At 40.8% G+C, this 13,371-nt stretch overlaps 1 protein-coding gene across 2 annotated transcripts; it reads right to left on the bottom strand.

Moving 5' to 3' along the window:
- Positions 1-1,554: 1,554 nt before the first annotated feature.
- Positions 1,555-13,321, bottom strand: tmem53 (transmembrane protein 53). 2 transcript variants are annotated; one of them, XM_073062989.1, is made up of 3 exons: positions 13,186-13,321; positions 7,718-7,809; positions 1,555-2,771 (listed from the first exon to the last, which is right to left on the bottom strand). In XM_073062989.1, exons 1-3 carry the CDS (start codon positions 13,238-13,240, stop codon positions 2,082-2,084), a joined length of 837 nt encoding a protein of 278 aa, XP_072919090.1. In that variant the 5' UTR covers positions 13,241-13,321; the 3' UTR covers positions 1,555-2,081. The 2 variants fall into 2 exon arrangements, with proteins under 2 accessions (XP_072919090.1, XP_072919091.1); XM_073062990.1 differs by lacking the exon at positions 13,186-13,321 and adding an exon at positions 11,428-13,154.
- Positions 13,322-13,371: the final 50 nt, after the last annotated feature.

The raw sequence follows: 13,371 nt of genomic DNA, 5'->3' as shown, positions 1-13,371 counted from the left end.
CCCGAGAAAAATGTTATGGATTTATTTCTTTCTATTAATCCACTGGGTAAAGGTTTAATATCATTTATTCACGATAAATTAGCATTCTTACGGCGTGCCCCTGTGGATATAATTAGAATGGCTTGGGAGCATGATTTAAATATCTCTTTATCTGATGAGATTTGGGACTCCATTCTCAAATCGGTTAATTCAACCTCTCTTTGTGCTCGCCATTGCCTTTTACAGTTTAAGATTGTTCATAGAGCCCATATGTCCAAATCTAAATTATCTCGATTTTACCGATATTAATCCTCTTTGTGATAAATGCAAAAGGGGCGAGGCTTCTCTTATTCATATGTACTGGTCCTGTCCTAGTTTAGAGAAATTTTGGAAAGATGTTTTTATAACTTTATTCTGTATTCTGAATCACCACTTAGAACCTAACCCTTTAATTGCTCTGTTTGGTTTTTTGGGTGAGACAGATATACGTTTGAGTTCGACTAAGTGTCGAATATTATCTTTTGCTTCTCTCCTGGCTAGACGTCTAATCCTCCTTAGATGGAGAGATGTTGCCCCACCCACACATGCTCAATGGCTTAATGATATTATGTCCTGTTTAGACCTTGAAAAAATTCATTATTCAATTCTTAATTCGGATATAAAGTTTCATAAGGTCTGGGGACCTTTTATTGAGTACTTTCATAACTTTCCTCTTAATTAAGGTTTTTTTTTCATTCCCTTACTTTCAGCTCTTTTTTTTTTGGTAGTAGGCATTATTATCTTCTGTTTTCAAGTGTATTTACAGTTTTGGGGTTTGAATGTCCTGATTTATATTCTCTATATTGTGTTGTGGTTGGTCTGGAGTTTTTTTTGTTGTTGTGGGGCTTGGGGAGGATACTAACTTTACATGACTTCAATTTGGGTGCTTTCTCAATGATCTTTTTTGTATTATATTATTGTATGTTTATTTTGCACTGTATTAATTTTTTATTTTGGTTTGGGTTTTTTTAAAATTTGTAGTATTGTAGAAAATGCATTAAAAAAATCAATAATAATTTAAAAAAACTGCCCAGTACATCAGCGGCACCAGTCTACCTGCCGTCAGGATATGTATACAGAAAGGTGCTGGGAAAGGACTAGTATCATGATGAATCCCACCTACTCTACACATGGACTGTTTGTCCCACTTCCATCAGAGAGGAGGCTACACGGCATCCATGTCAGGACCACCAGACTGAAAAACAGTTACTTTCCCCAAGCAGCATGGTTGATTGACACCTCCGCCCACTAAACCACCCCTCCATGCACCCAACCACCACTACTTTATCATCTTTTGTCAGTTACCTTATGGACACACAATCGATCTATGTATACAAGCTATCTTATATATTTGTTTATTGTGTTCTTTATCTTATTGTGATTTTTTTTTGTGCTGCATCGGATCCAGAGTAACAATTATTTCATTCGACTTTTCACTTACGTACAGGAAGTGGTATTAAACCATCTTAAATTGACATATCTGAGCCAAGAGCTGTTGAGAACTGATGCACCATCAATAACTCTCGGAGACGTGTGGCGAGATATAGGCTTTTATTGGCTGGAAGAAAGAACAAGCAGCAATTGACCACCACACTACACCCTGGAGACTGAGGCCGGGGCTGTGTCTCCAATCGCCTTTCTACCGGGGTCCGTGGGAGGAGCCACAGGAGCAGTCAGCAGGGGTGGGGGGGGCGTGTCCAGACAGGTATATGTAGTCCACCACAAGAACTGAGAAGAACTTTAGTCTACCTCACTTTGTCACCCAATTCTTGAAGATGCTGACAAGCTGGCTGGGTGCTGAGAGCCTCCAAAACCTTAATAAAATAGCTTTTGTAAATCAGAATCAAAACAATAAACATCAGCAGCTTGATAAATTTGTTAAAATTAACATGGGAATGTTCCAGCAAATGTTAAGTAACAATTCTGGTATAGGACACTGATCTATATCATATCCTTTCTTTCTCCTTCCCTCTTGTGCCAACCCAACACCCCCACCCACCCACAAACCAAATGCACTGAAGCCAATTGGAACAACGTATTTGCTGCATTGGGCTATGACTTTCTCATTGCATTAAATTCTTTCTCAAAGAATCAATCAAATGTAGCTGAATGCATCTCTTAAAGAAACTGATGCACTTGCTGGAATACTTATCAGGAAACATTTTAAAATGGCTTACATGCTGTGAAGTGATAAAATCCATAGATTGCACTTCAATATTTAACAACTTTCTAGCTTTGATCATTCTCTCGATATCTTTGTAAGAAATTATTTCATCTGCTTTTGAATACAAGAAAAGTTGAGGCCATCTTGAAGGTTCTGCTTTCAAAGCATCATAGAACGACAGGGAAATAAATCGCGTGACTGGATAGAACAAAACCCGAAAGAATGCAGTCGATGTGAAAATAAGAATAGCAAAGCACCTTACAAAAATGTTGATGGAAGGACTCAAAACTGTATTCAGAGCACGAATACCACCTAGCAAGTTCTTATCTCCAGGTGCACTATCAAAAATAGCCCCTACAACATTTAACGTCGCATACTTAGTTTCAGTTTGGTTAAAAAGTTCAACAATCTGGCAATATAGCATGCTACCAGCATTACTAAAAACATGGAACAAAATCGGATGCTCTTCTATGCCGATGTCAAACAGAAGATCTAGTAGTTTTCTTGCTGTGTAATGGAGATTTTTACTGAGGATTCCAGGGAAAAATATCTGTTGCCATGGAGTAGGATACCTGAGAACTACACAGCCCTGCAACAAAAGTTTAAAAAAATATTTCAATAGATGACATAGAAAACATCCATTACAATTTCTTGGTGAATATGTTGTTTAAGAGATGAAAAGATGACACAACTTCATAATAACCAAGGATTTTCAATATCTCAGAAATAAAGCAAAAACGGAATGTTCATTGGTTTAAAATGCTCTAAGATTGAGCCTCTCAGATGCAGCTTGGAGAGTGGTGGGGGGGGGGTGGAAATAATAATGTGGTAAATAACTAATTTTTTTATTGTTGAAAAACAATTGAAAATAACTCCCACCATAAATAGCCTAATGAAAGAGTCATATCTGTTATACTATGGATAGTTTTATTCAAGTGATCAGCATCTTCAGTCATAGAATCATTGTGTTATATGGATAGAAATAGGTCTTTCAGCCCACCACTGACTATTTTGTCCATTTACACTAATCGCATTTGCCCACACTAGACCTGTATCATTTAAGGTTCGATCTAAGTGTCTCTTAACTGTGATGACTGTATCTGACACCACCACCTGCACTGAAAGCAAGTTCCAGATACCAACTATTTACTATATTTTTAAAAAATTCTCCTTAAATCATCTTCAAAGCTCCTTCTCACCTTAACCCATGTCCAATTGTTTTTGACACCACTATTGTAAATGGTAAAAATGATTCTACCTAACCTTTCTGTGCCTTGTATAATACATCAATCACTATCAGATCTCTCCTCAGCTCCTTGCCTCCAAGGAAACATACCCAGCTTCTCCATCTGTCTCCATAAATGAAGTTCTCCATTCTAGGATACATGCTGGTGAATTGCCACTGCACACTCTCCAGTTCACCACATCTTCCTATAGTGTGGTGACTGGAACTTCACACATTACTTCAAGTACAGTCTAACTGTGGATTGTAAAGTTGCAACATAACAATTTTTATACTTTATGTCATAAACTAGTAACTTGAAACCTAAAGTCTCTCTTTTCATCAACATTCTTTAGCACCTGACCATTTACTGCACATCTACCCTATGAGAGTTCCAAAATTTCATCACCTAACTTTTGTCAGGTTTTAATTACATCTGCAATGCTCCACCCAACTTTCCATCTGATCAATATCCTTGTCCTTGGCCAACCTTCCTCACTGTCCATAACATCCCTACCTTCCGTGTCATTGCAGACTTACTAATCATACCTCCTACGTTCACAAACAAGTCATTAATACAAACAATACACATGCAGAGTTCCAGCACAGCTTCTTTTGCAAGAACAGTGACCACAGACTTCTAATCAGAAAAGCATCTTCCCGCCACCCTCTGTCATCTATCACCATGCAAATTTTGGCTCCATTTAGCCAGCTCATCTTGAATTCCATCTGCCTTTATTCCTAGACCAACCTACTATTTGGAATCATGTTAAATGCCTTACTAAAGTCCATATGGACAATGCTTATTGCCCTGCCTTCATCATCTCAATAAAAGTGGAGTCAGGTGAATCTTTTAACAAGCCTCCTGGCAAATTTCTGGGACACAGATTGCTTTCCAATCTTCTGAGAAAACCAATTTCTAAATAGCAGACCAAAAGATGAAGAACTAGTTTAGAAACTTAGGTGCAAAAGGTCAGCTCTTGTTTTTATAAGATCTTTGGGGAAAACATAACATGGATAATGGGGAATGTTACGTTTTGAGGAGAGTTGCGATCAGGTGGATAAAAAATAAAATGAACAGGACTAAGAACATAAACATTAGAAGCAGGAGAAGATCATAGAGAAGCCCTTTGAACCTGTCTACTATTCTTTACAGCCTTTGCCTGGTTTTCTATGTCACTGCCATTTTCCTGTTTTCTTCACGTCCCTTGATTTCCATAATATTCAGAAATCTACACAAACCTTGTTTGAATGAATTCAATAACAGAGCCTTCACAGTCCTTCAGTGTAGAGAATTCCAAAGACTTGCCCATCTTCTCAATGAAGAAATTTCTTATCATCTCTGTCCCAATTGCCTATCTTTTCTCTAAGTGACTTACTGTTTCAGAACTCATCCTTCCTGCAAAATTTTTAATAGGTTTCCATAGCATCTCCTCTATAGAAGGTACACCTCTGTTGAAAGAATGTCCAGTAAATAAAAGAATTTCTGGAACCAGTCCAATGACTCTTTTGCTACTCTTCTATGGAAAATATATCCTTTTTAAGAAAAAACCCAAAACCGTAACAGTTAAATTCTTCCTCTTCTAATGTCCCTATTTTCCTTTGCAGGGTGGCTGGAGACCTGTTGGGGTATTTGATCTACAGTGACACTCAAACTGCGGTCCTGCATGATGACACGTTTCCGTACTTCTTGCTTGCCGATCAGCAGCGTTTTTCGATATGTCCAGGTTTGGCCTGAAGTCAGGCACCTTTGGGGCGCAGACTTGTGTGGCCCTATGGACATGAATTCTTGTTGGTGTCTTGAACTGAAGTATAGTGGGAGCTGGAACATGGAAGACAGTGTGAGCAGCTTTTGGAGGCCTTTGCACGTGATCTCTCTCTCCCTCTCACACACACACTCAATGGTGAGTAAGAGTTTGCTGCTGATTCTCAAGTTGGGAAGCTTGAAACAAAAACAATGCTTCAGACGACTGTAACATTGAAAGAGTGACTGCTCGTCCCCCCTCTTGATGCGGAAGGAGATATCTGCCTCTCCATCGTTAGTGAGAGAGAGAGAGACAGCGCCTATGGGATGCTGAAATGTTGGAGCGAACAGTTAGTTTTAATGTAATGTAGACCATGGTCTCTCTTTGGGGGCTTTGCTGTTGTATGCATGGTGGGTGGTGTGCATGCTGATGCTTGATACTAGAACAAGTGGGGGCAGGAGAAGGGGGACAATTGATGCTGCTTGTGCATGGGATGGGGTAGGGGTCTTTGGAGTTCTTATGGTTTTTTTGTCTGTCATTCATTCTGTTTAGAGGATGTCTGTGGAGAGTGAGAGTTTCAGGAGACCGAGAATGTATACTGTATACATTATATTAAATATATTAAACTACACTCCACCAAACCAAACCCCTTTACAGTTAGAGTATGACATCTTCATTCCTGCTACTTTCTCAATTACTACTAGAAAACTATGAGATAGGGGTACACATAATATAATTGAACAATCGTACTCCACAAAACAAAACAAAAATAAGTCAAAGTTAATGTCTCTGCTTTGATATTCCTCTATTTTCCCCTCAAAGCATATTATTGGATCTGCCTCATGGCAAAACATTTTATGCACCAATAACTGCCTAATATAAACATTAATGCACCTCCTCTTTCTGCATAACTGATTTCCATATGTAACCATCCTTGTGATTCTATCATAAAAGTACCTTAAGAATCTACCTTAAATGAGCAAGAACTTCAAATTACAGAGCAGGAGCAATATTAAAGGTTAGAATAATCCTACTTTTTTTGAAGAGGTTCCTTAAGGTTATCGTAGCTGGGGTTGGGGAGGGGGGAATGGAATAAGCTCCCACTACATATTAAATACTCCCAATAGCAGGTGTCTCAAATAGCCTCTGGCAGCCACACCCAGCTCCTGACATTCACGTTTTAGCTACTAAGCCCAGCAGAACTATTTCTACTGACATGCAACAGGTAATGATGGGTTACTGGCACCTTAAACCCAGTCGCTCAGGCAGATGAGGCTTGTCAGTTGTGCTTGGCAGCATTTAGGAGTGAGAAAACTCTGACCTCAAACCTCTACTGCCTTGTGGCTATACCCATTCATGGAGGAAGTTTTGGGAGTAAAGACAAGGAAAAATCCAGAGCTGCAGTCCTCAAGACAGTCCTACATTGGGTTGAATGCTGACTGGCATCTCTTGCTGATGCAAAACTGTATCAGCCTCTGCTGTTCCGTTGGATTCATCAGCTGCATGGAGAGGGGGAGGCCGCTGCATGGGTAGCTGATTGTCCTCAATATTGTACTGCCGAGTCTGCACACTGTCTTCTATATCGATTGATGGTGTTGCACCAACAACATACACAACTAGGACGTAACATTGATAGTTGACCAACCTATGGAAGACCTCATTTATGTAGAACAGCTGTAATTTGGAATTGAGCTCTATTTAAAGTGATACTCCAAATATAATCCAGTGAGGAATGGTTCACTCACAACAGCATAGTAAAAGTACAGAAAATGAAAATTTTGACATATGGTACCAAACTGTGAGCTGTCAGAATCAAATGAACACAGCAAACAAACATAATAAGTGTTTCAGTTGACTGTCAGTCTCTAGAAACTAAGGGCAAAATTCTGGTTGAAAATAACAGAAAAAAGCTGTAAATTCTTAGAATATTAATAATTTCAAATAATAACCTGAACTGCTTCCTTCCAATATTGAAAATATTATACCAGCACATAAAAATCAGTAAGATATCTTAATACCCCAAAATAGAGTAAATAAGGAGAGAGGGGTTATTTCCAAGTGGCTGTAAACAGAGGACACCAATTTAATTTAATTAGATAAAGAAACCGTGAAAACCTTTTGTGGAAACTTTACATAGTGGGAATGTGAATGATATACTCAATTCCTCTTCCTTATATCCCTAAAAAGGAAGCTGCTGCAGATGTTGGAACTGAAATGAAAACAGATAAACTGCAAATATTTAGCAGATTAGATTATATTGTGATGAGTGAAAAACAGGGTTAATGCTCCAGATTGATAACTACCCAGCTAACCAGTCACTGCCAGAGAATTTGCCATACATTACACTCATCACAGATTTTAACTGTTTGTTAGGGATTTCTGGAAATTTTGTTTGAATGTCAACAGTCATTGTAGGAAGGAAAAATGGATGTCTGTCTTACTTACTCTGAGGATTCAAATGTCTTACTTAGCTTTAAAATGTATACACATACGATCTGAAAAATATTGTCATACTAACTACAGGTGTACCTTGAACAATTTTGAAAAAACATAATCCACAACACCAACCTGATTTTTGTAGATATAGCTGTATTTTGCTAAATGCTTGTCTTGGCAGCCAGCCCAACCCAACAGAATTGTCACTGGGTCTTCTTTTAGGTCTAAAATACACAAAATCATATATTCTCTTTTCAACAATACAGGTATTAAAAAATGGAATCTGAATAGGTCTAGGTTTGTTAAAATGGACTGATACAGAAAATGTAATAGTAATCAATTGGTTACAATATTCTCTTCTCATTTTAAGCATTCAAACTGCAGTTGAACTTTTACTGGAATGAAAGTCTGTCCTGCTAATTGCAGGCTTTTGAAAGATATACTTGTATATTCTGTAACACTGTGCAAAGCAATCCATAATCAAAACAATCAAAAGGGTAGAAAGTAATAGAGAAATAGAGAGATATTGATTTAAAAAAACTAGATTGTGTTCAAATAGAGTACATACTCAAAAATTCTGTTTTGCCAAATCCTAATTTTTGTTAACTATCATATTACAAGGTGGTCAGGTAAGAAATACGAAAATGCAGTATCTGGAGCGAATGGATTGCTCAACTGACAAGGAAATTAGCAATAAGTACAAGATAAATCAAAGGGCACTACAAAAGGCAGAAAGTTTCTACATCTATGGAATGCTCTGCCACAGACTGCAGTGGAGGCCAAGTCCGTACATATATTTAAGGTGGAAGTTGATCGTTTCCTGATCAGTCAGGGGATCAAAGGATATGGCGAGAGGGCAGGTGAATGGGGTTGCGTGGGATCCAGGATCAGCCAAGATGGAATGGCAGAGCAGACTCAATGGGCTGAATGGCCTAATTCTGCTCCTATGTCTTATGGTCTAAGTGTACTGAACCATGCAATTTTTGTCCTGACAGTGAATCATTAGAAAATTAAAATGGATTGGATGGTGGAAATCCAAATTATATCCTGAAATTGCTGGAAATACTCAGCTATCTGCTTCAGTGAAGTTTACGTTTCAGCTCATTGATTTTTGTTAGTAGAATCTTAGTAATCAGGAGTTCCTGGCACAGGACCGTGAGGGTAGTTAAGATCTCTAGTCACCAGTTAGATCCGGTAACAGGAGCAGAATCAGCTGTACATCAGATTCTGGGAGGTCTAACACCTTTCCCTAAATGACTGCTTTTTCATCTGTTGGAACCCAGGCCTGTGATGGTGTAGTTGGTCATCTAGAATATAAGTTATGTAATTTTGTCTATACAGGATAATTTTCCCCCCAGTAAAATTCCATTATGCTAAATATATTGTTTCCTAAGTTGAATGCTTGAAACTTGGTGTAAGCTGAGCAGGCCATCGGTGAAACTGTTCAACATCACATCCATTTCCTCCAGACTCAGTTCAGTATTCGACTGAGGGGCCACTTGAATATACTAGAAGCTGAAGTCAAAGTCAAGATGGTTGTCATATGCAAAAGTACTGTACATGTAAAATTTTAACTTGTAGCTGCATGACAGGCACAGAGCATTAGACACAACAATCACAAGATAAACACAGATTAAACACTATATACAATTTTTAGAAGAAAGGCAATAATAAGAACAAAAAAATGACAAAGTCCACTGTATGCAAAGTGGTCAATGGGTTATGGTATTGCTATACTGGAACAGTGATTAGGGTTGTGCACATTGTTTCAAGAGCTGAATGACTGAAGGGAATTAACTGCGCTTGAATCTGGTGGCGTGGGACTTCAAGTTTCTATACGTCCTGCCTGATGATAGCTGCTAGAAGATGGCATGGCCTGGATGAGGTAGTATTAATCTGGTCTGCAAGCTTTCTTGGATTAAATAACTTAACTAGTGTTGTCTGGTTTGAAACCGGCCAATTAACATAACATTTCAACCAGCCCTGCGCTGTGGGCTAATAGTCTATGCTCTATAGAGTGCTGTTTATTTGCAAAGCTATCCTTTTAACTTCAGACTGACTATTGCTTGTCATTTATACTAAGAACTGAAGACTGGTTTCCATTTATGACAAGACACTGAACAAAGAATATTGTTTGGAAGTTTTAACTACTCAAAACAACCCTGATCTGTTGAAGCTCACAGCTACCGTGTTACAAAGCTGAGCTTGGCAAAAAGGCTCCCTGGCCCTGGACAATGAACTACATCTCCACATCCTGCTCAGTCAGCATTGGTGTGCCACAGGGGTGTGTTCTCTCCCCTCCTGTTTTCTCTACATGCTAATAAACATCTCTGTTGAACAATCAGTTATACTGATCAAGTTTGCAGACAATATCACTGTTACTGGACTAAAAACTTGGAGCTGAATGCCCTCAAAACCATGGAGATACATTTTGACTTTAAGAGAAATGTATCTCCTCTGCACCCACTCATCAACAGCTGTACAGTTAGCACTGTTTCAACATTCAGGTTCCTGACCATTATTATTTTGCAGGACCTCACATGGGAGAATGATATCTCCTTCATTAACAAAAAGGTTTAGCAGGGGATGTACTTTTTTGTGGCAGTTGGTAAAATTCTATCTTCCCCAGAATATATTAATTCAATTCTACACTGCCACCACAGAGAGCATCCTCACATCTGCCATTACTGTCTGGTTTGGTACAGCATCCTCTGACAATATACAAAACTACAGCAAACTGTCAGGTCAGCAGAAGAGGTCATGGGCTTTAGGTGCCATCACTGTAGGACTTGTATGTGTCCAAGGTAAAGAATTAGACAGGAAAAAAATTGCATACACTACCCACCTGGCAAACTACCTTTTCTAAAAGCTCCCTTATGGAAAGTACTATACAGCTATTCATCCAAAAACTTCATGGCATCTTAAATGTGTCTTCCCCCAGGCAGGTAATCTGATCAACCGTTCTAGTTACCCCCATTCCCCTCTAGCTATAACCTCAGTCACAACATGCAAACACTTTTTACAAGTGCTATTTTTGTATTTATACAAATATTATTCCTTTAGCCTCAAACTTCATTTTTATATAATTCTTTATTTTTTATAATTGTTGAATGTTGTGCCAACACTACTGCAAAATCCTAAAACATGTAAACGTATTTTGCAAATAAAAGTCTATCCTTGATCCTTGACTCTTGATTCATCTGGTAGGGCCGGGCTACTGCAGAAAATCGAAGTAAGTTGCAGAAACGTGTAAATTTAGTCAGCTCCATCAGTGAGTCAGCCTCCTTAGTATCTAATGACATCTTCAAGGAGTGGTGCCTTAGGAAGGCAGTATCCATCATTAAGGATTCCCATCACCCAGGATATATCCTCTTTCCACTTGTACCGTCAGAAAGGAGGTACAAAAGCCTGAAAGCACACACTCAGTGATTCAGTAAGTTTCTTCCCCTCTGCCATCTGACTTCTAAATGCACATTGAACTCATGAACACTACCTCACTACTTGTTTATTTTTTTTGCACTACTTATTTTAAATTTAACTATTTAATAAAAAGGTTCAAAAGTTCATTTATTATCAAAGTATACCACTCTGAAATTCTTCTTTTCCAGATAGCCGCAAAACCAAGAAAAGAATGGCAGCACAATCATCAACACCCAAATCCCCCTTCCCTGTGTATATATACACACACACACACACACACACACACACACACACACACACACACACACACACACACACACACACACACACAAAGATCGAGCAAAAAACACAGTATATTAAAAAAAACTAAATTACTGAAAAAAAGTCTAATATTCCAAGTCCATATCCAAAATGCAGAAAACCTGGATAACATTCTCTGGGCATAGCAGTTGGCCTTTCCCTCCGCGGCAGCAGGGCAATCTCCCAGCTATTAAAAGGCAGTCTCCCCTCTCCACAGCAGAACGATCCCACCGGCGATCAAAAGGCAGTCTCTCCTCTCCATGGTAGTGCGATCCCACCAGCGATCAAAAGGCAGTCTCCCCTCTCCATGGTAGTGCGATCCCACCGGCGATCAAAAGGCAGTTTCCCCTCTCCATGGTAGTGCGATCCCACCGGCGATCAAAAGGCAGTCTCCCCTCTCCACAGCAGAACGATCCCACCGGCAATCAAAAGGCAGTTTCCCCTCTCCATGGTAATGGGATCCCACCGGCGATCAAAAGGCAGTTTCCCCTCTCCATGGTAGTGGGATCCCACCGGTGATCAAAAGGCGGTTTCCCCTCTCTATGGTAGTGGGATCCCACCGGTGATCAAAAGGCAGTTTCCCCTCTCCATGGTAGTGGGATCCCACCGGTGATCAAAAGGCAGTTTCCCCTCTCCATGGTAGTGGGATCCCACCGGTGATCAAAAGGCAGTTTCCCCTCTCCATGGTAGTGCGATCCCACCGGCGATCAAAAGGCAGTCTCCCCTCTCCATGGTAGTGCGATCCCACCGGCGATCAAAAGGCAGTCTCCCCTCTCCACAGCAGAACGATCCCACCGGCAATCAAAAGGCAGTTTCCCCTCTCCATGGTAATGGGATCCCACCGGCGATCAAAAGGCAGTTTCCCCTCTCCACAGCAGAACGATCCCACCGGCGATCAAAAGGCAGTTTCCCCTCTCCATGGTAGTGCGATCCCACCGGCGATCAAAAGGCAGTTTCCCCTCTCCATGGTAGTGGGATCCCACCGGTGATCAAAAGGCGGTTTCCCCTCTCTATGGTAGTGGGATCCCACCGGTGATCAAAAGGCAGTTTCCCCTCTCCATGGTAATGGGATCCCACCGGTGATCAAAAGGCAGTTTCCCCTCTCCATGGTAGTGGGATCCCACCGGTGATCAAAAGGCAGTTTCCCCTCTCCATGGTAGTGGGATCCCACCGGTGATCAAAAGGCAGTTTCCCCTCTCCATGGTAGTGGGATCCCACCGGTGATCAAAAGGCAGTTTCCCCTCTCTATGGTAGTGCGATCCCACTGGCGATCAAAAGGCAGTTTCCCCTCTCCATGGTAGTGGGATCCCACCGGCGATCAAAAGGCAGTTTCCCCTCTCCATGGTAGTGGGATCCCACCGGCGATCAAAAGGCAGTCTCCCCTCTCTGACAGCGGAGTGATCAAAGGGCGGGCACCAACGTTCAGCTAAGCGGCTCACGCCCATCCTGCGGTCTTCTTGCCCTGAGTTTCGCTCACGTAGCCTCTGCCTCTCGGAATTCTCTTGGGAGACTACGGAGCGCTGTAATAGTCTCCAAACTTCAAATCACGGGGCTCCAACAGTTCCGGAAACACATTCAAGATGAAAGACAAACGTAAAAGACACAAAAGAAGTGAAATACATGGTTTCATTATCTATCTAGCGGATGTCGGCCGAAGGAACGTTGTACCCAGGCGCCATCTTGACCGTTGGTGTAAACTTAATGTAATTCAAATTTTCACTCGGCTGCTGCCATAAAGTTAACGAGTTTCACCAGATGCGCCGGTGATATTAAATCTGATTCCGATCCTTGATTAGCCTAAGGCTACTCTCTGTTTCGGCAAAACGCCGCATGAGGAGGTTCCCTTGTGAAAAAGATCTAAGTGAATCAGGCTGAATTACCTGAGACGGTGGGATCGGGAAAGACGATGGTGTACTCCAGCTCCGAGTCGCCCATGGTTGAACGGGAGGCCTGAAACGACAGTCAACCTGAAACGACCCAATTCTGACAGAAAGGGCTTCCGCTACTTCCTTAACGACAACTTCAAACAGACTCGTCAGCCATCAGGTCGCCGGTCACGCCCCACC

The sequence above is a fragment of the Hemitrygon akajei genome, chromosome 12 (genome assembly GCF_048418815.1).
Source record: "Hemitrygon akajei chromosome 12, sHemAka1.3, whole genome shotgun sequence".
Taxonomy (NCBI): domain Eukaryota; kingdom Metazoa; phylum Chordata; class Chondrichthyes; order Myliobatiformes; family Dasyatidae; genus Hemitrygon; species Hemitrygon akajei.
The sequence above is the reverse complement of the archived record's forward strand: the minus strand, read 5'-3'. Positions and strand labels throughout refer to the sequence as shown.